The sequence below is a fragment of the Puma concolor genome, chromosome E1 (assembly GCF_028749965.1).
Source record: "Puma concolor isolate L17-30 chromosome E1, mPumCon1.1.hap2, whole genome shotgun sequence".
Classification (NCBI taxonomy): domain Eukaryota; kingdom Metazoa; phylum Chordata; class Mammalia; order Carnivora; family Felidae; genus Puma; species Puma concolor.
In genome coordinates this window covers 17,090,346-17,116,249 of record NC_141680.1, presented here as the reverse complement: position 1 = coordinate 17,116,249, position 25,904 = coordinate 17,090,346, and the positions used below count along the sequence as shown (strand labels likewise).

Genomic DNA, 25,904 nt, shown 5'->3' with positions numbered 1-25,904 from the left:
TTGTACTGTCAGGTTCTTACAATGTCATGCGATCATATGAGCTAGAGAGGCTTTACCGCTGTATGAACCATGGACGCAAGTTTAATTTAAACATCAGGCAGGATAATATACTATTGGATATACCAGCAGTTATTACTTAATGAGAAATTATTGCTTGTCGAGAAAATTAGAAGTCTGGTTTAGAGGAAAGGGAATTTCAAAAGTCTATTACTAGTCTAGATGTCAGACACATATGACTTAAGTTTAAGGATTTAATATTTTTATCTATATTTTATTTTAACTTGGAGGCATTGAAAAATATTTCAGGGAAATAGTAGTAACATACTTTTTTAGGAATTCTAGCATCAGAGGCACCTGGGTTACTCAGTCAGTTAAGCATCCAACTCTTGGTTTTGGTTTAGGTCATGATCTCATGGTTTGTGGGATCAGCCTCTGTTCTGACAACACAGAGACTACTTTGGATTTTCTCTCTCCCTCTCTCTTTTTGCCCCTCCCTCACTCATGCACGCTCTCTCTTTCTCTCAAAATAAAATAAATAAACTTAAAAAAAAAAAGAAATTCTAGCATCAATGCAGAGGGGTTATGCTCTCTTGCCTTCTGAATTATCTTTGAGCAGTCTACTTTGATTCTTGTTTTTTTAGGTCCACATTGGAGTTAAAGGATTTGTTAAAGATTCAGTAACGGGATCTGGCTTAGAGAACGCAACCATCTCAGTGGCTGGTATTAATCATAATATCACAACAGGCAGATTTGGTGATTTCCACAGATTACTTGTTCCTGGAACTTACAACATTACAGCAGTTTTAACTGGGTAAGAATTTAAACTAGACTCTAGGGGTGCCTGGGTGTCTCAGTTGGTTGAGCATCTGACTTCGGCTCAGGTCATGATCTCACAGTCCGTGAGTTCGAGCCCTGTGTCAGGCTCTGTGCTGACAGCTCAGAGCCTGGAGCCTGCTTCGGATTCTGTGTCTCCCTCTTTCTCTGCCCCTCCTCTGCTCATGCTGTGTCTCAAAAATAAATAAAAACATTAAGAAAAAATTTTAAACTAGACTTTAAAAATATCAAGCCTCTGTTTATAGCTAAGACAGAAATGTAGTCTAGGAAATGTTGTTTGCTCTATCTGGCCTTTGTTTTTCCTTGTATAATGAGAATATAGTATTGTGGAGGCTTTTGTCACATAGTCTAACAGTACAACTGGATATGAAGTATGGTTGTAAAATTGTGAGGAAGGACCAGTTTAAAAGGTTGATTCAAAAGATGGTCAGCTGTGTAAAACGTTGCCTCAACGCTAGTGAATAACAGAGTAGAACAAACTCAGAGCTCTGAAAAAGACATTTTAAAGAGCTGTCTTATCATTTGCTTTCTAATATATGAAATGAGTGGTTTCTGACCTCCCCTGAGCACCTTTCTGCAAGCTTGGCTTGCTAAGGATTTAACTGGAAACCTTTCATTTAATTCTGAATTTCCCTATTTAGAAAGGTAGTTGGAAAGTCAGTTTGACAAGGCACAGCAAAGAATGGGATGCAGTGGGTGAATGACCTCTGTGTTTCATATTATTGTCTCCTTGGCATGCAATTTTTGGTAAGCATTCTAATGTGTGGTACTGAGAAGAAGGTAAGAGAAATAGTTCTTTAAAGATGTCATCAGGGATTCTCTGAGATCGTATCCTAAAAGTCTTGAATTTACCCATTTATCTGTATTTTGTTCGAATTTTGATAGATCACTAAGTGTAAAAGTCTGAAAGGGCTATTGTGCTTTTATAATGTAAAAGCATCGTGTGTTTGAATTTAACTGCAAGCCACTGACCTTTTCAAAAAAATTTTTTTGCAGGTATATGCCACTGACTGTTAATAACATAATAGTGAAAGAAGGACCAGCCACAAAGGTGAATTTTTCCCTTCGGCCAACTGTGGCTTCAATAATCCCTGACACAACTGAGATGGTAGTAACCGCTAGCACAGTTGCTCTGCTTAATAATCTTCCTGGAACCCAATCCTTACACCAGCCAATTCAGCCAAAGGACTTTCATCACCACCATTTCCCTGATATGGAAATCTTCCTGAGAAGGTTTGCCAATGAATATCCTAACATCACCCGGCTTTATTCTTTGGGAAAATCAGTAGAGTCAAGAGAACTTTATGTAATGGAGATATCTGATAACCCAGGTGTCCATGAACCAGGTAATTTGTGTGGTCTTATACATAATCTCAGTAGTGCCTTTCAGAACTATGTACCATATTTCTATGTTTCATCTAGAAATGTCACCTTTAGAATGTATAAGTGGAATAAAGAAAATGTAACCAATCTTTGGTGAGAAAAGAAGAAAATCCATGTATTTAATAAAATGTATAGATTAGATTTTTTCTGCTAATAGTACTTTTTAAATTTTTAAAATTTTGTTTAAATCCAAGTTAGTTAACATATAGTGTAATAATGGTTTCAGGAGTAGAATTTAGTGATTCATCACTTCCATACAACACCCATGTTCATTCCAACAAGTGCCCTCCGTAATGCCCTTACTCATTTAGCCCATCCCCCTACCCAACACCCCTCCAACAACCCTCAGTTTGTTCTCTTTATTTAGGAGTCTTTTATGGTTTGCCTCCCTCTCTGTTTTTATCTTCTTTTTGCTTCCCTTCCCCTATGTTCATCTCTTCTCTTTCTTAATTTCCACATATGAGTGAAATCATATACTATTTAACTTTCTCTGACTGGCTTATTTCATTTAGCATAATACACTGCAGTTCCATCCACGTTGTCACAAATGGCAAGATTTCATTCTTTTTGATTGCAGAGTAACATTCCATTGTGTGTGTGTGTGTGTGTGTGTGTGTGTGTGTGTGTGTGTGTGTGTATACATACCACATCTTCTTTATCCATTTGTCAGTCAATGGACATTTGGGCTCTTTACATAATTTGGCTCTTGTTGATAGTACTGCTAAAAACATTGGGGTGTATGTGCCCCTTCGAATCAGCATTTGTGCATCTTTTGTGCAAATTGTATCTTTTGGATAAATTCCTAGTAGTGCAATTGCTAGGTCATATGGTAGTTGTATTTTTAATTTTTTGAGGAACCTCCACACTGTTTTCCAGAGTGGCTGCACCAGTTTGCATTCCCACCAGCAGGGCAAAAGTGTTCCCCTTTCTCCACATCCTTGCCAACATCTGTTATTGCCTGAATTGTTAATTTTAGCCATTCTGACAGGTGTGAGGTGGTATCTCATTGTGGTTTTGATTTGTATTTCCCTGATGATGAGTTGAGCATCTTTTCATGTGTCTGTTAGGCATCTGGATGTCTTCTTTGGAAAAGTGTCTATTCATGTCTTTTCCTAATAGTATTTTTATTTTCATATTATATGGGTGTGTGTGTGTCTGTGTGTGTGCGTGTGTGTGTGTGTGTGTGTGTGTGTGTGTCTGTTTGTGTATGCTTTGAGCCTGCTTAGACATATATGTTAGTAAGGAAGCTGCTTTATAACATACTTTTAACTGCTTCTTTTGCCAAAATATATCTTTTTTTTTTTTTTTAAATATATCTTTTAAAAAATTTTTAGTTCAGGGTCTTTGTATGTGTTGGGGAAAAAATAGAGTCCATGATAAATAAAAAGGTAAAAAGACTTTTCCATGTAATCGTTTTGTTTTCAGGTGAACCAGAATTTAAGTACATTGGAAATATGCATGGAAATGAAGTGGTTGGACGAGAACTGCTGTTGAACCTCATTGAATACCTTTGTAAGAACTTTGGAACAGACCCTGAAGTGACGGATCTAGTTCTCAGCACTCGAATTCACCTTATGCCATCCATGAATCCTGATGGGTATGAAAAGGCCCAGGAAGGTAAAGAAGAGGCGTCTATTAATGCTGACCTTTTCGATCATCGTATGTTATGATTATTTGGAAGTAGAAGAGAATTTGAATTGGTTGTTTCCTCAGAATTTCTTCTTATTTTGTTCTTATAATATATAATTGTTGCAGCTTTTGTATTCTTAAAAGATAGGCTAGTTCAGTCAACAATTATGATATCAAGTTTATACATATATATACATAAATATATATAAATATATATAATTTAAAATGTATTTATTTTTGGGAGAGCACAAGCAGGGAAGGGGCAGAGAGAGGGGGACAGAGGATCCTAAGTGGGCTCTGTGCTGATAAGTTGACAGCAGTGAGCCAGATGTGGGCTCAAACTCATGAACCACAAGATCATGACCTGAGCTGAAGTTGGATGCTAAACCGACTGAGCCACCCAGGTGCCCCTATCAAGTTTATATTTAATGGAGTTTTCCACTTTGGTAATGGCTCTTATTTACTAAAAAATAGTGTATGTTTTTTTCACTCACTTTCAGATTTTTCTCATCATAATTATAATAATAGGGTTCCACTCCTTTTTAAAGGGACATAAACTTAAGTTCAACCCTTTTTTCTCCATCTGGTTAAACTTCCAACTATGTTCTTGATTAGCTTTTCATGATATGTTAGTGTAAGCATACCACAATTTTCTTACTTCCATTTGGTCTGTTTCTTTACAATGTTTTAGTGACCTATGTACCGGTAAAATAGAACTTCCTTCTGATCAGTCGTGTCCACTCAACTTTGTGATCATGTCATTGTATATGGATTATTGACAGTTGAGTAGTACTAACAATATAATTTATATAGTTGGATTTTTTTTCCTCTCAAAGTATGAACAGAGGGCAGAAATGAAAAGATAATGGTTTTACTTCTCTGTTCAAAAGATCTGGAAGAGATAACACCTTATTAATGTACAATACAAAAAAGATGCGTCTTTTAATCATAGTGTGCTTATTCGGAGTGAAGCCTGATGTGTTCACATTTACCTTTGAGTTAAGATTAGCTGAAGTAGTATGTGTTGGATTAAAATGTAAGTGAAACATGGCTTAAATTTGAGCACTTTCTCATACAGGAGATTCCGTGAGTGTAATTGGCAGAAACAACAGCAACAACTTTGACCTGAACCGAAATTTCCCAGACCAGTTCTTTCAGATCACAGATCCTACCCAACCAGAAACTATTGCTGTAATGAGCTGGATGAAGTCCTATCCATTTGTACTGTCAGCAAACCTGCATGGAGGTAATAGCAACTTGATATTCCAGTAATTAATTCTTGTTGAGAGCATTTGAAAATCCTGGTGGAATTTTATCTGTTTATAGTCTTAGGCTGTCTCAAAACTGGTATCCTGTTACTGCTTTTGCAGCAGACAGTAATAAAGATCTTTTCTCATTGCTTTTTAAGCTAGTTTTCTGGCTGTTGTCTCCCTTCCCCTCCCACATACTCCTTCCCTATTTTCTTCTCCCTCCTACCCTCCTCCCTATCTCTCTCTCCCCTTGTCCTTCTCACCCTCCTCTCTTCCCTGCCTCTCTCCCTGCCCTTGCTTAGTTCTTCAGGTGTTTTGTATTTATCCCTCACATGTGTTTTATATTTGTCTCTCTCACTGGGAATTTAGTAGCATACTCTTTGTGATTCAGAAAAATTAAACACTAACAAATTGGAAATCTTTAGTCCTTTTTTCCCTAAAATTTAATAAACCCTTTTATGTAGGTTTATAAGACATTCTTTTATTTTTTCCTTGCTATGTATTTAACTACAGCACATTGGCCTTATTCTCATGTAGTGTTTGGGCTTACACACCTTCATATAATTCAGCAAGAATTGATTAGATGAATAGAATGAGAGGTCAAGATTAAAAATCATCACAATGTCCAACTAGGGCTTGTAAGTAAGAATGAAAGTGTCAATGCCAAAGTGAACAGAAAACATATGTCTACATGTAAACTTGTACATGAGTATTCATAGTAGCATTATTCATTTTAACCCAAAAGTATAAACAACTCAGATATCCATGGACTGATGATTGCATAGGTAAAATGTAGTATACCCATACAATTGAATATTATTTGACCATGAAAAGCAAGGAAGTCCTGGTGCATTTTATAACTTAAATGAACCTTGAAAATATGCTAAGTGATAAAAGCCAGTCACTAGAAACCATATGGTATATGACTACATTTTATGAAATGTTCAGAACAGGTAAATCCATAGAGATAGGTCATAGATTAATGGTTGCCTCAGGCTATAGTGGATAGTGGTGGGAGGAAAAGGGAGTGACTGCTAATGGGTACAGGGGTTTTTTTGGCATGATGAAATTATCTGTAATTAGAAAGTAATGATGGTTGTACAACCCTGTGAATATAGTAAACAACACTGAATTATATACTTTAAGTGGATGGATTGTATGTTACGTGAATCACAGTTGACCTCCGAACAACATGAGGGGAACAGGCCCCCTGTGCAGTTGAAAATTCACGTTTTAACTTTTGACTCCCCTAAAACTTAAATAGTAGCCTACTGTTGGCCAGAAACCTTACCGATAACAATAATAGTTGGTTAACACATATTTTGTATGTTGTATGTATTACATACCGTATTCTTACAATAAAGTAAGCTTGAGAAAAGAAAATGTTATGTTATTAGGAAAATAGTAAAGAAGAGAAATACATTTGTAGTACTGTACTGTATTTATCAATAAAAATCCCCATGTAAATGGATTTGTGTAATTCGAACCTCTGTTGTTCACAGGTCAACTGTTCATCTCAATAAAGCTGTTAAAAAAAAAAAAAAGAGTGAAGGTATTAGCACCAGGGGTAATGGGGAAGTAATTTAGTGTCAACATATGTTGGAATATCCAATGAAGTATTACAGTTGAAATTTGATGGCATGTAGATTAACCTGCCATTTTATTTTATTTTTTATTCTATTTATTTTTTAACCTGACATTTTAGAATGACAGTACACAGTTATGATATTTGTATTTAAGAAGTAAATTGAAATTCTCCAAAAACTGCTTTGAAAGCTTCCCAGTAATAGGAAAAAATATCTTTACAATTGGTAATCATGAACAATTCTCAAATACCCAAATAGGAATTATGAAGTTATAGCCTGGTTGGCAAATAAATTTTTAATATATTTCATACCATATTTGAAAGAAAATATTTTTTATTTGAGTTTCAAAGAATATTCTCAGTATATGTCACACATCATGTTGGCTAAATCTGAAAACTTAATACTAGTTACATTCCAGTGAAAGTAATTTACAGATTTCAACATGTGGTATCAAGATCGTGTCATCGGCGTGGGGGGAAATACATCTTCAATCATGTGGACGCGTTTCTTTCCATTACATATCTTGCTATAAACTTCCATCTTAGAACCATTTTTGCTGCATCCTGAAGGTTTGAACTGTTGTGTTTTCATTTTAATTTGTTTCCGTGTACTTTTTAATTTCTTATTTTATCTCTTGGTTGACCCATTCATTATGTAGTAGCATGTTATTTAACCTCCGTGTATTTGCAGTCTTTCTAGATTTTTTTCTTGCAGCTGACTTCTAGTTTCGTAACACTGTGGTCAGAAAAGGTGCATAGTGTGACTTCAATCTTTTAAAATTTGTTGAGGCTTATTTTGTGGCCTAATATGTGACCTGTTCTGGGGAATAGTTCATGTGGACTTGAAAAGAATGTGTATTCTGCTGTTTTAGGATGAATATATCTTTTAAATCCATCTGGTCCAGTGTGTTATTCAAAGCCATTGTTTCCTTGATGATTTTCTATTTAGATGATCTGTCCATTGATGTAGGTGGGGTATTAAAGTCCCCTACTATTATTGTATTATTATCGATTAGTTCCTTTATGTTTGTTATTAACCTTTTTGTGTACTTGGGTGCTTCCAAGTTGGGTGCATAAGTATTTACAGTTGTGATACATTCTTGTTAGAGTGTCCCCTTTATTATTATATAGTATCATTTGTCTCTTGTTATAGTCTTTGTTTTAAAGTCTATTTTGTGTGATATAAGTATTGCTACTCCATATTTCCTTTGACATCCGTCACATGATAGATATTTCTCTATTCCCTCAATTTCAATCTGCAGCTATCTTTAGATCTAAAATGAGTCTCTTGTAGGCAGCATGTAGATGGATCTTGTTTTTAATCCATTCTGTCACTCTGTGTCTTCTGATTGGACCGTTTAGTCCATTTACATTCAAATTATTGATAGCTATGTATTTATTGCCATTTTATTACTTGTTTTATGATTGTTTCTGATGATTTTCTCTGATCCTTTCTTGTCTTTCTCTCTTCCATGGTTTCCATATATCTTTAGTGATATATTTGGATTTCTTTCTCTTTATTCTTTACATATTTATTAGTGCTTTTTGATTTGTGATTATCATTAGGTTTGTATATAACATCTTCTACATATAACAGTCTATATTAAGTTTATGGTTGTTTATTTTATTTTATTTAAAAAAAATTTTTTTTTCAACGTTTATTTATTTTTGGGACAGAGAGAGACAGAGCATGAATGGGGAGGGGCAGACAGAGAGGGAGACACAGAATCGGAAACAGGCTCCAGGCTCTGAGCCATCAGCCCAGAGCCTGACGCCAGGCTCGAACTCCCGGACCGCGAGATCGTGACCTGGCTGAAGTTGGACGCTTAACCGACTGCGCCACCCAGGCGCCCCTAGTTTATGGTTGTTTAAGTTTGAACCCATTCTTTACTCCTCTCCTCCCTATGTTTTAGGTTTATAGTGTCATATTTTACATCCTTTTATTTTATAAGTTCCTTGACTGATTTTTTACAGGAATATTCATTTTTACTGCTTTTATGTTTCCTACCTTTATACTGTCACTTTTAGTCTTTCCTTTTAACTCAAAGAGTCCTCTTTAATGTTTTTTGTAGGGCTGCTTTACTGGTCATGAGCTCCTTTAATTTTTGTTTGTCTGAGAAATTCTATCTCTTCTTTTATTCTGAATAATAGCCTTGCTGAATAGAATATTCTTGGCTACAGGTTTTTCCCATTTAGCACTTTGACTGTATCATGCCATTCGGTTCTGGCTTGGAAAGTTTCTCCTAAAAAATCTTCTGATAGCCTTATGAGGTTTCCTTTGTATGCAACTGTCTTCTTTTGTCTTGCTGCTTTTAATATTTTTCTTTATCAGTGTATTTTTCCATTTTAATTGCAATATATCTTGGTGTGGATCTGCTTTTGTTAATTTTGTTGGGGGTTCTCTGCCTCCTGGATCGGGATATCTGTTTCCTTCCCCAGATCAGGGAAGTTTTCAGCTATCATTTCTTCAAATAAATTCTCTGTCTGCTTTCCTCATTCTTCTTCTTCTGGTACTCCTATAATACAAATGTTATTACATTTGATGGAGTCACTGAGTTCCCTAAGTCTATTCTTATTTTGCATAATTCTTTTTTCTCTCTTTTGTTCAGCTTGATTACTTTCCATTACTCTGTCTTCAAAGTCCTTAATTCATTCCTATGCTTCTTCTGTCCTGTTTATTCCATCAAGTATGCTTCTCATTTCATTTATTAAGCCCTTTGTCTCTATGTTATTCCATATCTATCCTTATGATCATTGCTTTCAATTCTCTCAGGTATGTTACTTATATCTGTTTCACTTAGTTCCTCAGCCAACCTTGTCCTGTTCTTTCATTTGGGACAAATTTCTGTCTTCTCATTTTGTCTAAGTCTCTGTGCCGTTTCTCCATGTTAGGGAAGTTAGCTACGTCTCCTGTTCTTGAGGGTAATGGCCTCATGAAGAGGTCCTGTAGTGCCCTGCCATGTAGTGTAGTGTCTCCTGTTACGCAGGGCTTGGCACTTCCAGGAGTGTCTTCAGTGTGTGCTGTGTGTGCTCTGCTGTTTTGTCCTGTCTGCTTTATCCTTCAGGCCAGTTGTCTGCAGAGACTATTTTTGCCGGTTGTGGCCAGTGTTTTGTACTTGCCTTGAATGTGGTGAGTTTTAACTAGGTGTGCTCTGGTTTGCCTGTGAAGTGAGACCTGTTGCTGCCACCACCAGAACGAAGACCCCACAAAACTCAAGGTTTGAGAGCTGTCATATGGGCAGGGGCTTGAGCTGGTCATCTGGGGGTGGGGGCCCACCATACTGGGACTCAAGCAAGTAAGACTGGGAAGGATGGTTCTTCCAGAACACGGGGGTGGGGTGAGGAGAGGAGATGAAGGGTGGGGGTTAGAGGGCAGGGAGTAGAGAGTGGGGCTTGGTGTAAGCAAGTTAGGTAGCATGTGTTAGTGCTGCACTGGTTCCTGAAGGTGATTCTGTGTTTATGCTGAAGGACAGGGGAGGGAGATGGGTCTGGCCAGTTTCTTTGTTCCTAGAGAAGTTGAGAGACTTCATGGAGACATGAATGCTGCTTCTCTGGGACACACTCCAAGATGAACAAATAACCTCCCTACTGTGTGCCCCAGGTGCTCTTCAGATCACTGTTTCCACACTATGTTCACAGGCTGTTTACCCTGCCTTCTCTCTAAGAACAACCCCAGTGTTCTCTGAGCTCTCCCAGAACCAAACATGCTGACCTTTACAAGTTTAGGCTTTACACCCCACTGTTTGCAAGAACTCATGAAATTCAGGCCTTCTTGCTTTCCAAGCCAATTGCTATGGGGATTCATTTTCCCTGTACATCCCCTGTGTGTTGGTCTGTCTTTCACCCTTCTCCAAACTGTGGCTCCCTCCCCACCACAGTAGACATGATCCATTTCTCTCCTAAACCATATCTCTGCACTTCATGCCTTCTCTGTTGTGGCTTTTCTCTACCTTTAGTTGTGGAATTTGTTCTTCCAATCTTCAGATCAATTTCTGGGGTGTTTAGGATGATTTGATAGTTTTCTAGCTGTATTTGTGGGACAAGGCAAGCCTAGGGTCTCTTACTCTGCCACCATCTTCCCCTCCTTGTCCATGACATATTTTGTTTACTCATCATAAAATCTTAAATGGGTTTTGAAATCTTAGCAAAGAAATTTCAAAGAGGATTTCTTTGCTGTCAACAATTTAGAAGGATTTTGAGAGAATATAGAGAAAAGTAAGATTCCTTTTTGTAAATTTTGATATTTTTTTATTGAGGTGAAATTCACATAACAAAATTAATCATGTTATGGCAAACAATTCAGGGGCGCCTGTGTGGTTAAGTCAGTTGAGCATCCAACTTGGCTCAGGTCATGATCTCCAGTTTGTGAGTTCGAGCCCCATGTCAAGCTCTATGCTGACAGCTTGGAGCCTGGAGCCTGCTTCGGATTCTGTGTCCCCCCTCTCTCTGCCTATCCCATGCTCACACACTCTCTCTCTCTCAAAAATAAAAATGAACATTAAAAAAAATTTCAAGTGAACAATTCAGTAACATTAGTGCATTCACAATGTTGTGCAACTATCATCTTTAGCTCTAAAACATTTTCATCTCGCCAAAAGGAAACTAAGGAGTTGCTCCCTATTTTCCCCTACCCTCAAGCCCTGGTAACAACTAGTCTATGTTCTGTCTCTGTGGATTTGCCTATTTTGGATATTTCATAGAAATGGAATCATACAATATGTGATCTTTGGTGTCTGTCTTCTTTCACTTAGCATACTGTTTTTAAGTTCATTAATATTATAGCATTTATTAGTACTTCATCCCCTTTTATGGATAAATAATATTTTATTGTATGTGTATACTACAATTTGTTTATCCATTTTTCCACTGAAGGACATTTGGGTTGTTTCCACTTGTTCAGTATCGTGAATAATATTGCTTTGAGCAATGGCATGTGAAAGCTGAATCCCTGTTTTCAATTAATTTGGGTAATTCCATATTTGGTGCTTTTTCTTTTAAATTTTAATTGCAGTGTAGCTAAAATACAGTGTTATTATAGTTTCAGATGTACAATATAGTGATTCATCAATTCTATACATTACTCAGTGCTTATCATGATAAGTGTGCTCTTAATCCCTTGTATCTATTTCATCCCCTCTCCCCTCCCACCCCAAGAATCATCAGTTTGTTCTCTGTAGTTAAGTGTCTGCTTTTTGACTTGCCTCTTTTTTTCTTTGTTTTGTTTCTTCAATTCCACATATGAGTGAAATAATATGGTATTTGTCTTTCTCTGACTGATTTCATTTAGCCATGTTTAGCTTTTTGATGGAAATACCATATGATAATTGCATGTTTAGCTTTTTTAAGGAACTGCCAAATCATTTTCCACAGCAGCCGAACCATTTTACATTACTAGCAATGTACGGGGGTTCCAGTTTTTCTACATCCTCATCAACACTTGTTATTTTCTGTTTTTTATGTTCTAGCCATTTTGGTGAGTAAAAAGTGGTTTTTCATTGTAGTTTTATTTTTTAAGTTTATTTATTTTGAGAGAGAGAGAGGGGGAGAGAGAGAGAGAGAGAGAGAGAGAGAGAGAGAGAGAGAGTGCAAACAGGGGAGGGGCAGAGAAAGAGGGAGAGAGAAAATCCCAAGCAGGTAGGTTCCTTGCTTTCAGCACAGAGCCCAGCGTGGGGCTCAGTCCCATGAACTGTGAGATCATGACCTAAGCTGAAATCCAGAGTCAGTCATTTAACCAACTGAGCCATCCAGGCACCCCCATTTTGTAGTTTTGATTTGCATTTTGCTGATGACTAATAATAAGCATCTTTTCATGTACTTGTTGGCCATTTGTATATCTGCTTTGGAGAAATATCTGTTCAAGTCTTTTGCCAATTATTTATTTTTTGTCTTTTTGTTGAGTTCTAAGGGTTCTTTATATAGCTCTAAGCGTTCTTTATCAGATTGCTGATTTGGAAATATTTTCTGCCATTCTATATATGTTGTATTTTAACTTTCTTAATAATGTCATTTGACACACAGAAGTTTTTAATTTTGATGAAGACAAATTTATCTTTTGTTGTTGTTGTCCCTGCTTTTTGAGTTGATACTAATTATTTTCTAAAAGTAGACTGTTTCATAGAAATAGATGTTTTATGACTTTTTTTTTCTGTCCTTAGAAAATTAGCCATTTGAAAGAATTGAGTAGAAGTTGATGTTGACTTTTCTCTGTTCAAATATTTAGATATGGGTCATAGTTCTGGGTGAAATTAAATTTTGGGGGTACATTAAATTTGTAGAAGAGGTATTGAAGTACACTTGTTCTCGTTAGAACTATTTTGGGGAATAGAGTGAGCATAGTTCTTCATACTTGCTTCTTAAATAATTTTTTCTCTATATAAATGTTTGCTGGTATTTGTTACCACAGGATTACTTCATCTGAATTCAAGTTGAATACGTTCTTTCATTTCCATTCCATGAAGTGGTGTGATAACAAAGGCAAAGATGAGTGGCTTTAGTAAAGGAAGGATAAATGGACAGATGAATAAAGGAAAACAGTGTGACTAATAGGAAAATAAGAGATTCCATCAGGGCTCTCGTCTGAGAAGCACCCTAACTTGTTTACGCTTTATGGGGAGCATGAAGGGACTTTATATTCTTTATGTATGTTTTATTTTTTTATCTATTTTTTAAAAACTTATTTATTTATTTACTTTTAAGTAATCCTAAACCCAATGTGGGGCTTGAACTCATGACCCTGAGATCAAGAGTCACATGCTCTTCCACCTGAGCCAGCCAGGCACCCTTTACATATGTTTTAAAGCTTGCTTGCTTGCTTGCTTGCTTTCTTAAAGCATCACTTTCTTTACCTTAAGTCATGAAATATCATATGCTATAACTCTAATGGACTAATTCCTAATGTGAGCATATGGGAAATTTTTAGCAGTTTTTTCTGAGTGTAGATCAGGGATGGCTCTGCTGTCCATACATAAGTCATTTAACCCCTCTGTTTTAGACACCACATCTGCAAAATGAAGAGGATGGATTAATTGGACTTCAAGGATCATTTCTTATCTTAAAATTCCATGCCATTATAAATGTCTGAATTTTACTGAAAAAGTATCAAATTTTGCTCATCTTTTCTGATCCTAATTATTATAAGAGTAAAATTGTTTAAATTCACCCTGTATACTTTTGGTTCAGCTCTGACATGTAAATTATACCTCGAAGTTCAGGTAAATTCTAAGTGTCATGCATAGCTGTTTAGTATTTTACTTATCCAGTTGATTTTCTGTTGAGGAAATTAGCAGCTTTTTTATTTCTAATGAGGAAATTAGCTTTGGAAAATTGTATTGGTTTCCTGTCTCTGGCAGTATTGTGAAAGTGTACTTTATTTATGTTGAAGATCCATCTTGAAAGAGATATCATGGTACGTTTTCCTTTGTTCCCTTGCAGGTTCTTTGGTAGTGAACTACCCTTTTGATGATGATGAACAAGGGCTTGCCACATACAGTAAATCACCAGATGATGCTGTGTTTCAACAAATAGCACTTTCTTATTCAAAGGTAGGGTCGTGTTTAAACACAAAATGCTATAAATTTTTTTTTTAATTAAAAAATGCATTAAAACAAAGTCCTGTAAGACACAGGTCAAGTGCTTTCTCCTTGGTTAAGTCTTTCCATGATTCCTTTCAGGCAGTATTACCACTTTTTCTCCTGTTTTCCACCTCACTGTGAATGTACTGTGTGTTTCCCCATTAACCTTTAAGCTCAAGTAATGTCTTTTCGTCTACAGTTTTTAGCATAGTACCTGAATCCTCAAAACTAAAAATTATAAATTAGCATGCTAGTTTATTTCATTTGACTAGTACTTAAGTTATAAATCTAGTAAAGTGTCTAAGGTAGGGGTTGACAAGCTACAGCTCTAGGGCCAAATCCAGTCCACTAATGGTTTTGTAAATAAAATTTTATTGACACACAGCCACATCCATATTTTATTTTTTACGTACTGTCTGTGGCTTCTTCCTCTTTCAGCATTTGAAAATAAGTCAGTGTAATGAACCATATTAGTAGACTAAAGAATAAAAACATAGCATTCATCTCGATAGGTGCAGAGGGTAGAGTTGAGTAGTTGAAACAGACACTTTCAAGCCTGTAAAGCCTAGAATTTTTACTCTCTGGCCCTTTACAGAAAAAAACTGCCAACCACTAGTCTAAGCTATTGAAAAGACTGTACTAACATAGAAAGGGAAAGCAGGTAGAAATTACCTTATTTTCTAAACTTTCTGTAATGAACATACACTACTTTTACAATCAGAAATGTCATATTTGTGTGTTTGTGTGAAATTTTAATTTAAAACTTGTTCTTAGATACTGTGTTAAAAGTTGGGGCTTGGAAACTAGACTTGTTAGTTTCAATTTTTGGTTTTATTACAGACTCAGTCTGTGACTCCATTGGTTATAGGTAAAGGATATTAATACTGTAACTCTGTGGTCTCCAATCACAGCTTTCTGTTGTTTTACATTTTCCACACCTTCCTTCTGCACAAGTGGACCTTGTTGAGAGTTTCTAACAGGGGAGTATGTCTATTATTACACTTTAAGGAATAGTTGTCTTCTGTTTGAGCGCACCGCTTTTAGAGGGATGTTCATGGCATAAGAGAAGAGTGGGATACCCTCTAAATAGCAAAATAAAATCTAAGTGGTCAGATTTTGCACATTTGGTGCCCAATCTTATAGTTCTGCTTTTTATCCTTATTGTGATTTCTAGTTCCTTAGCCTCTTTTTGTTTTCTTTGACCTTGAATTGTTTTGATTTTACTCTCTACCCAGCTAAACCCATGGACATCCACTTTAGTGATGCCCTTGCTTACACTTTGGAATACCTTTGACATACCTGCCTTGCCAATGTCCGATCCTCAGTAATTGCCACTGTCTCTCTTCTACATCCCAGAAAAGTCACACAGTCATGGAAATTGACAACACTGCATACATATGTATGCTTTCTAGCCTCAGCTGAACCCTCAGTTCTACTTGACAGTATTTCATGGTTTGCTGCTAGACACTTTGGCGATTCTCAACCTTTCTCCTCTACCTGAGCCTCCTAATCCCAGCTTTACTCCCCTTATTCTCAGTAGATCACTGTACCTTGAACTAAATAGATAGAACTCTGAATAATCTGATGTGAGTTCATTCAGATTCTGTCTTCTCAGGTATTATCGATTGATGTCTTTCCCATATTCTCCTCCATTTCTTGATCGTACCACATCCTGCCTCCTCTGGAATCTCGTGCCTTTGTTTTTTCTGTTGTAAATGGGAAAGGTGATAATTAAAATCCTCAGTCTTTACTCACAGCTTCCTTTCTCTTAGCTGTGATGTGTCATGATCTATCATGCACCCAACCCGCCCTGTGCCCTGCCATAGCTTCATGATGAGGAAAAGCAGACTGAGACACTCTGTGAAGACAGAAGAGGGGGACTTGTGAAGGGCAACCCTGAAGGTGATGAAATGACCACCAAACTTTAAGTATCCCCGAAATCTGAAACCTAAATAAAATAGTAACTGGGCAGAGGAGAGCATGGGAATATTGGGAAGAGATTTCAAAGAACATACAACTTACATGGTCTGATGCAATTTAAAGGGACAGGCACAATTTAAAAGAATAGGTTCAAAGGGAAATCTTCCAAACTCTTAACTTCTGGAGCAGAAAAAAGGTGAAAAGAAATGAAGAAGTGCTCTTTGACCATTGGAATGTGAAGAGTAAAAGAAGGAAAAAGGGGAAATATAGGGTTGTCCAAGATAGAAGAGAACCATAAAATCAGAGGACCTACAGTTCCATCCTACATCAAGGCAAATAAACAAAAAACCAGAAATACACTAAAGTGCCTTGACTGCTAGACTGACAGAAAAAGACACCATTAACTAAGAATCATGTGTAACAGCCCAGTATCATAAAAATGGACAAGAGGTAAGTAAAATCCATGGAGAAGCATTTCAGAAAATCGGGAAATGAAATTTCACACATGTGGCCTGAGGAAACCTTACTAGGACCAAAAAACAATCAAGAAGCAGAAGAAAACTATAAGTCAGCACTCCAAACAGATGAAATATACCCAAACACCCATTGAGAATCTGAAAAACCATGTAGACTCAGATATTTAAGAGATGAAAACAGAAATGGAAAAAAAAAAAAAAAAAGATAGGAACAAATGAAGAACAGTTGATAAAACTCAGGAAGGAAATTGAAGAAAAAGACAAAATTATCTCTAAAATGAAAAATAGGGGCACCTGGGTGGCTCTCTTGGTCAAAGCATCTGACTTTGGCTCAAGGTCACGATCTCACGGTTTGTGAGTTCAAGCCTGCATCAGGCTCTCTGCCGTCAGCACAGAGCCTGCTTTGGGTCCTCTGTCCCCCTCTCTCTCTGCCCCGCCCCCCCCCTAAAATAAAAAAATAAAACATTAAAAAAATAAAATTAAATTAAAAATAACAAGAGTTAAAGGTCTCATACTTCCCAATTTGAAACTTATTATAAAACTATAGTAATTAAGTGCTGAGATACTGACATAAGGATGGACACAGGAATCAATGAAATAGAATTGAGTCCAGATATAAACTCTTACGTGTATGGTCGATGGATTTTTTGACAAGAGCACCAAGACAATTCAATGGAGAAATAATAATCTTTCCACCAAATAGTGATGGGAAAACTGGATATGAACAGGCAAAAGCATGAATTTGGGCCCCTTCCTCACACCACACCCAAAAATTAACTCAAAATGTATTATATTCCTAAATATAGGAGCTAAAACCATAAAAGTTATAGAAAAAATAGGGGTGCCTGAGTGGCTCAGTCGGTTAAGCATCTGACTCTTGGTTTAGGCTCAGGTCACGATCTCACAGTTCATGGGATTGAGCCCCAGATCAGGCTCCACACTGGCTGACATGGAGCCTACTTGAGATTCTCTCTCTCGCATCTCTTTGCTACTCCCTCGCTCATGCTCGCACTTTCTCTCAAAATAAATAAATAAACTTAAAAAAAAAAAAAAAAAACTTTTAGAAGGTGCCTGGGCGGCTCAGTAGCTTGAGCACCTGACTGTTGATTTTGGCTCAGGTCATGATCTCATGGTTCATGATATCGGGCCCACATTGGGCTCCATGCTGACAGCACAGAGCCTCCTGGGAATTCTCTCTCTCTGCCCCTTCCCTGCTTGTATTCTCTCTCTCTCTCTCTCTCTCTCTCTCTCTCTAGATAGATAGATAGATAAATAAATAAATTAATTAATTAATTAAAACTTTTAAAAAAACTTTTGGAAGAAATATAGTAATAAATCTTTGTGACATTGGGTTAGACAATGGTTTCCTCAATATGACATCAAAAGCACAAGTGACCAAAAATATATATACATTGAATATCATCAAAAGGTAAAAACATTTTTGCTACAATACTGTACTAGTTTCCTAAGGGTGCTGTGACAAAGGTCTACCAACCGGGTGCCCTAAAACAACAGATATTTATTGTCTTTTAGTTCTAGAGTCTAGAAGTCCAAAATGAAGGTGTTGGCAAAGTCAAGCTGTCTCTGAAACCTGTAGGGGAATTCTTCCTTGTCTTTTCATATCTTCTGTTGTTTTGCTTGCAATCTTTGGCATTCATTGGCTTCTAGACGGATTACTCCACTCCTCTGTCTTCACATGGCATTCTCCCTGTGTCTGTGTCCAAGTTTTCTCTTTTTATAAAGATATCTGTCATATTGGATTAGAGCCCATTCTAATTACCTCATTTTAACCTGAATACCTCTGTAATCAAATATAGTCACATTCTGAAGTCTTTGGGGTTAGGACTTCCAACATATCTTTTTTAGAGGGCCAGAATTCAACACATAACAGAATATCAAGGAACTATAAAAACAACCAACAAAATAGGAGAAAATGATGTATCTGATAAGAATCATATCTAGAATGTGAAGAACTCTTATAACTAATTGAACTGATTGACAACTTAATTGAAAAATGGGCAAAGGATTTGAATATACATTTCTCTAAAGAAGATATACAGATTATCAAGAAGCACACAAAAAGATACTCAATATTGTTAGCTGTCAAGGAAATGCAAATCAAAACCACAATAAGATACTATTTTGTACCCACTAGGGTTGCTTATAATTTAAAAAATGGAAAATAACAAGTATTGGTAAAAATGTGGAGAAATTAGAACCCTTGTATATTGCTGGTGGAAATGTGAAATGGCACACAACTGCTTTAGAAAACAATATTGCAGTTCCTAAGAGTGTTGAATATAGAATTATCACATGACCTGACAGTTCCACTTCTAGGTATATGCCCAAGAGAAGTGAAAACATATGTCCACACAAAAACTTGTACAGTTGACCCTTGAACAATAGGGGTTTTAACTGCATGGGTCCACTTGTATGTGGACTTTCTTCTGTAAATACAGTACAGTACTGCAAATGTATTTTCTCTTCTTTATGATTTTCTTAATAACATTTTCTCTAACTTTATTGTCAGAATATAGTATATAATATATATAACATATAAAATATATGTTAATTCACTGGTTACGTTATCAGTAAGGCTTCTGGCTTTTACTAGTTAAGTTTTGGGGGAGTCAGAAATTATACCTGGATTTTTGACTGTGTGGGGGCATTGGCACCACTAACCCTCATGTTATTCGAGGGTCAACTATACATGAATGTCGTAGCAGCATTCCATAATAGGCAAAAATGGAAGCAACCCAAATGTCCATCAATTGATAAATGGATAAACAAAATATGGTATATTCATGCAGTGGAAGAGTACTCAGAGAATTGAGTACTGATATGAATTACAACTTGAATGACTCTTGAAAACATTATGCTAAGTGAAAGAATAAGTCACAAGAGACTACATATTGTATGATTCATTTATATGAAATTTCTGGAACAGGCAAATCCATAGAGACAGAAAATAGATTGGTGGTTGCCTAGGGCTTGGGAGGCAGGGAGGGGCAGGGAAGAGGTTGGAGGAAAATGAGGAGTGATGATGAGTATGGATTTCTTTGGGGTGATAAAAATGTCCTAAAATTTACCATGGAGACTGTCACACAATTCAGTGAATATACCAAAAACCATTGAGTTGCACACTTTAAGTGGGTGAGTTGAGTTGTACGTGAATTATATTTGAATAAAGCAGATTTTGAGAACCTTAAGACTAAGGGATGGGGCATCCATTCCCAACCATTCCAGTTTATATGTAAGCCAAAAAAAGTCTAAAAGTTATATACCAAAGTATTAACTGATTGATGATCTCTAGGCTTATATTTTTCTCCTTTTGTGCTCCTAAATTTTCTAATCTTTCTACAATAACTTTTATTATATTTTAAGTACAATGAAATTCAATGAATTCAATTAAGTGAAAGAAACAGAGCTTTCTATTGTACAGTGTGACAGATATCAAGTGACAAGAACATTTCAAGGAGGCATTAGTGGAAAAAACTACTGATTTTTAATAAAAATTAGTTTACTTTAGTTAATAGTAGTATTCCAGTGTTAATTTCCTTATCTTGGTAACTGTACTATGGGTATACAAGATGCTAACATTAGGAAAAGCTGGATCAAGGGTATATAAAACTCTACTATTTTTGTAACTTTTCTGCAAGTCTAAAATTAGTTCAAGAGAAATCAAAAGAAAAGAAAAAAAGGAAGTAGTCTCTTATCTCCACTCCCTTATTATTCTCTCCTCTCAGTTTCTTGTCATCTGTCTTCTGCCTACATTGTTTTACCTGGAGGTGCCCCATCGAGGCTTACCAGAAATCTGTTCATTCGTTCTTTCTTTGTTTTCTTTCTTTCTTTCTTTCTTTCTTTCTTTCTTTCTCTTTCTTTCTTTCTCTTTCTTTCTCTTTCTTTCTTTCTTTCTTTCTTTCTTTCTTTCTTTCTTTCTTTCTTTCTTTCTTTCTTTCTTTCCTTTCTTGACCTCTGAAGTCTGACACTATTGTCTTCTTCCCTTGATCTCTGTCCCATTGTATAATAGAAAGCTGTTTTTTCTCTTTTGTTGGCTGGACATTGTCTCTTTTCCTTTTTTTTCCCCTCCATCTTCTGTCCTCAGCCGTTTTACTGTCTTGGCAATTGCATCCAATTGCTTTACCTGTCACCACTCTGTAAATGCCTCTTTAAAAAACTGTTTCATAGAATGGAAGTTATTGTAAAAAGATTAGAAGATACAGGCAAGCAACAAGAAGAAGAGAAACCTAAAGACTATCCATCATTTAGTATCTTGGTAAATTACTTTTAGACTGTGTGGTCTGAGACTGGACAGTTAGATCCTCACCCCCAGTCTTCTTTAACTTGTCAAACTGTTTGCTTGAAAAAAATTAATTTAGGTTTAAAAACAATTATCAGGGGCGCCTGGGTGGCTCAGTCGGTTAAGCATCCGACTTCAGCTCAGGTCACGATCTCGCGGTCCGTGAGTTCGAGCCCCGCGTCGGGCTCTGGGCTGATGGCTCAGAGCCTGGAGCCTGCTTCCGATTCTGTGTCTCCCTCTCTCTCTGACCCTCCCCCGTTCATGCTCTGTCTCTCTCTGTCTCAAAAATAAATAAAAACGTTAAAAAAAATGAAAAAAATAAAAAAATTAAAATAAAATAAAATAAAAACAATTATCAGAGTAACGAGAATTAAAGGAGATGGTAAAATGCACTGGTAAAATCAAATCCAGGGGCTCATGATCTCACACTTGGATTGTTTCAGTAGTACTCTGATGGATCTCCCTGGCTTTGGTTTATTTTTTACACTATTACTAGGATAAATTTCCTAGAGCCATGAATACTTCACATATCATCCTTTCTTCAGAGATTTTTAGTGGCTCTTTATTTCTCTGAGAATAAAGTCAAAATGTTAATAGCTACTTCCTAGAACTATGTTGTCTAGAGTCAGATTTATACTAGATGATCCACTAAGATATAGGAAGAATATATTAAAAATCCTATTTGTAGTTTTAAATTTATCCTTTAAATGTTTTTTTATGTAGCTTTATATTATATATGTTATATTAATATAGTAGTATATCTATATAATTTATAGTTAAATGGATAGATATTGATGGAAATGGAGATAAAGACATAGATGTATGTAAGCCTTTAGTGGAAAAACCAGAAAGCAAAAGAGCATGGCACAATTATTAAAGTATTCTAAAATAATAATTTTTATTCAATAAGAAAGCAGTGGGGGACATCTCAGTGGCTCACTTGGGTAAGTGTCTGACTCTTGATTTCAGCTCAGGTCAAGATCTCACAGTTTGTGAGATTGAGCCCCATGTTGGGATCTGTGCTAACAGCACGGAGTCTGCTTGGGATTCTCTCTGCCTCTCTCTCTCTCTCTCTCTCTCTCTCTCTCTCTCTCAAAATAAATAAACATTTTTTAAAAAAGCAATGGGATTAAAAAAAGAAAGCAATGGGATCATAAGCTTATAATTGGTATGTTAAGTTTATGAAAGCGGGGATTGTTCATACACACACACATATATATATATACATATATACATACATATGTATATGTATATATACATATACATATATATATGTGTGTGTGTGTGTGTGTGTATATATATATATATATATATATATATATATTTGTGTGTGTGTGTGTATTTTAATCCAGGTGGGTTGTTTATATATGGCATAGAAAGATATACATTGAAAAGTCTGACTGCTTCCCATGCTTCCATCCACCCCATTCCCACCCCCACATACACCCTATTGGTAACCACTTTTATTGTTTTTCCTTATCCTTCCTGTAGTTTTTGATGTAGATGGAAACAAGTATAAGTAAAGATTCTTAATTTTTTTTTTTTTCAGGAAAATGCCCAGATGTTTCAAGGTAGACCCTGCAAGAATATGTACCCTAATGAATACTTTCCTCATGGAATAACAAATGGAGCTAGTTGGTATAATGTCCCAGGTAAACATTCTTTAATACCAAGGCCATATAACCTGGATTTTCTGTCACCCTGGATGGTGCCACTTCTTACTGATTTTTTAATTTTGAGAAAATATCATTCCTTTAAAAATATTGTTTAAATAATTTAAAACATTCAAATAACCTTTTCAACTATGTTTAAATTTGACACATGTTGGGGTACCTGAGTGGCTCAGTTGGTTAAGTGTCCGACTTTGGCTCAGGTCATGATCTCATAGTTCATGGGTTCAAGCCCCACATAGGGCTCTGTGCTGACAGCTCAGAGCCTGGAGCCTGCTTCCAATTCTGTGTCTCCCTGTCTCTCTGCTCCTCCCCTGCTTGCACTCTGTCTCTCTCTCTCTCTCTCAAAAATAAAATAAAAACATTTTTAAAAATTTTTGAGTAAAGATAGTGTACTAAAACTTCATGAAAGTGTTATATTTTATCTCTGGCTATGACAAAAAACCTTAGATGTGCTGATAAGAGTGTAAGCCACATTTGAATTCTTTTTTTTTTTTTATTTTTTTAATGTTTATTTATTTTTGAGAGACCGAGCGCAAGCAGGGAAGGGGCAGAGAGAGAGGGAAACATAGAAACTGAAGCATGCTCCAGGCTCTGTCAGCACAGAGCCTCACGTGGGACTTGAACTCACAACCCCTGAGATCATGACCTGAGCTGAAGTCAGATGCTTAACCGACTGAGCCATCAGGCGCCCCTACACTTGAATTCTTCTTGAACATGAAGGTACAGGTGTCTTACCTGTACTACAAGCATCAAAGAGCTCTCAAATGAACATATTATTGTTTTTCAACCAATGCTAAGAAAAGATGGATTTAGCTTTTTACTAGGAATGTTGTTTACCTTTTGGGATGGGATCTAGTTCTACTTCTTCAGAGTGACTGATTTTAATTTTTTATCCTCCAGGTGGTATGCAGGACTGGAACTATTTACAAACAAATTGCTTTGAAGTGACTATTGAGCTAGGTTGTGTGAAATACCCATTTGAGAAAGATCTGCCAAAATTTTGGGAACAGAATCGAAGATCTCTAATCCAGTTTATGAAACAGGTAACTATTAAGGAGTGAAGTATGAAATTTCTCCCAAGAGCAAAAATACATGTGTGTATTGTGTGTACATGTAGTTTTCACACAGTGATTTTCAAATATGCTCTTCTGAATTCCAGTTTGGACTATTCATGTTTTAGTATTTTTATCTGGAAAATTCACGGATGAAAATGAGTTGAAGAGCTCATGCAGGCAAGAGTTGAAAATGATTAAACAGGGTAGTGATGTTTTGCTTTTAATGGATAATGACTTTTTATTCTGTCTTTATTAAAAGACTGACATAGGGGCGCCTGGGTGGCGCAGTCGGTTAAGCGTCCGACTTCAGCCAGGTCACGATCTCGCGGTCCGTGAGTTTGAGCCCCGCGTCAGGCTCTGGGCTGATGGCTCAGAGCCTGGAGCCTGTTTCCAATTCTGTGCCTCCCTCTCTCTCTGCCCCTCCCCCGTTCATGCTCTGTCTCTCTCTGTCCCCAAAATAAATAAATGTTGAAAAAAAAAAAAAATTTAAAAGACTGACATAAATTGGATACACCCCTAAGCATTTGTCAAGTGATAGAAAGATGGGCTAGGGGGTAAGTGTTTTCATTCTTTTTCTTTTTGCCAGTGGTTCACTGTTGAAATGGTTAATTTCCTTTTGTTTGAATATGCTTGGTGACCAATAGGTAAAGACTGTAAGAAATATGCTAATATTAGTTAATTAGTAGGGTAATCTAATACTTTGTGCCAGTACTTTTCTGCTTTATTCTTTTTGCTGCATTGACTGGCATAAAGGCTATGAGTTTGCGTACTAATTTTTTAAAACACTTTATTATGAAAAATTTTAAACACATAGAAAAGTTGTTACTAATAAATACCTAGATTTGATAGTTTTTAACATTTTGCTGCATTTGTTTTATTTATATAAACTTACCCACATACACATATATTCCTGAACTATTTCAATATAAATTGCAGCTATTATGGCATTTCACCCCTAAATATTTCAGAATGCATCTTTTAGAATAAGGATATTCTTCTATATGACATCTTCAAGTGCCATTATCTCACTGAAGAAAATTAACAGTAATTCTCTAATATTACCTAATACCTAGCCCACATTCAGATTTCCTTCTTTTCCCCCAAAATGTCTTTTCATAGCTGTATTTCAGAACCAGGATCTAGTCAAGGTTTATGCATTGCATTTGATTATTACATCTCTTTATTCGCTTTAATCTATAATAGTCCTTCCATTTTTTAAAAATGACATTTCCCTTTTAAAGAGGCCAGGACAGTTTTCTTGTAGAATGCCCTATATACTGAAATTGTCAGAAGTGCTGAAGTTTAAACAGTCTTATTTATAGTCTTCATGATAAAGACAAACATAACCTATGAAAAATTAGCCTTTCAGCAACTAAAATACTTTGTTTAATGGGTGTTTACCTTTACTGTCAACTCCTAAATTCCTCTTTGCTCCACATGTTTATTTTATTACCAATCTGTTATTTGGGATGTAAGCTCCCAAAATAATTAGATGATGATCTTTACCATTGACATATGGGTGTCCTTGTACTTTATCCAGGTTCATCAAGGTGTCAAAGGATTTGTCCTAGATGCCACGGACGGCAGGGGTATATTAAATGCCACCATTAGCGTTGCTGAAATTAATCACCCAGTGACTACTTACAAAACTGGAGATTACTGGCGTCTCTTGGTTCCAGGAACTTATAAGATCACAGCATCTGCTCGAGGGTGAGTGAATGAATACTTTGAAATTGAGTGCTTTAAGAGACTCTTAAAAACTGAGAACAAACTGAGGGTTGATGGGGGGTGGGAGGGAGGGGAGGGTAGGTGATGGGCATTGAAGAGGGCATCTTTTGGGATGAGCACTGGGTGTTGTATGGAAACTAATTTGACAATAAATTTCATATAATAAAAAAAAAAGAAAAGAAATTGAGTGCTTAAGGAAAGACAAACATGGTTGTATCCTAGAAGATTATTGCCAGAAAGCCCCAGAGAAGCCAAGCAACCCTGACTTTCATGCTGGGAAGTTTAGAGCTGGTTACCCATTTGAATCTCCTCTAGTGATAAAGTGAGTACATGAATTATCACATTTAAGAAATCTGTGAAATTATGCACTTTGGACAGTGGCCTCTTTTATCCTCCTCCTCTCAGGTCCACTGCTCCCTGTCTAGATGTGAGTAATTTCCTTCACTATTGGTAACAATTCTGGGAAGCACCTGTTAGTTGGGAAAAAAGGACTCCTGCTC

The 25,904-nt window shown here is 36.4% G+C and overlaps 1 protein-coding gene across 3 annotated transcripts in view; it reads left to right on the top strand.

The window, feature by feature from the left end:
* CPD (carboxypeptidase D) overlaps window positions 1-25,904 on the top strand; it is an 82,968-nt gene that overhangs the window by 32,198 nt on the left and 24,866 nt on the right. For all 3 annotated transcript variants that reach the window (XR_015243945.1, XM_086686391.1, XM_086686392.1), the window contains exons 4-11: window positions 642-811; window positions 1,831-2,180; window positions 3,643-3,834; window positions 4,925-5,092; window positions 14,113-14,222; window positions 22,498-22,600; window positions 23,522-23,664; window positions 25,217-25,386. Coding sequence is in view for 2 of the 3 variants with exons in the window: in XM_086686391.1 (XP_086542517.1) it covers window positions 642-811; window positions 1,831-2,180; window positions 3,643-3,834; window positions 4,925-5,092; window positions 14,113-14,222; window positions 22,498-22,600; window positions 23,522-23,664; window positions 25,217-25,386 (1,406 nt within the window). In the remaining variant the exon portion in view is untranslated. The remainder of the gene's footprint in view (window positions 1-641; window positions 812-1,830; window positions 2,181-3,642; window positions 3,835-4,924; window positions 5,093-14,112; window positions 14,223-22,497; window positions 22,601-23,521; window positions 23,665-25,216; window positions 25,387-25,904) is intronic.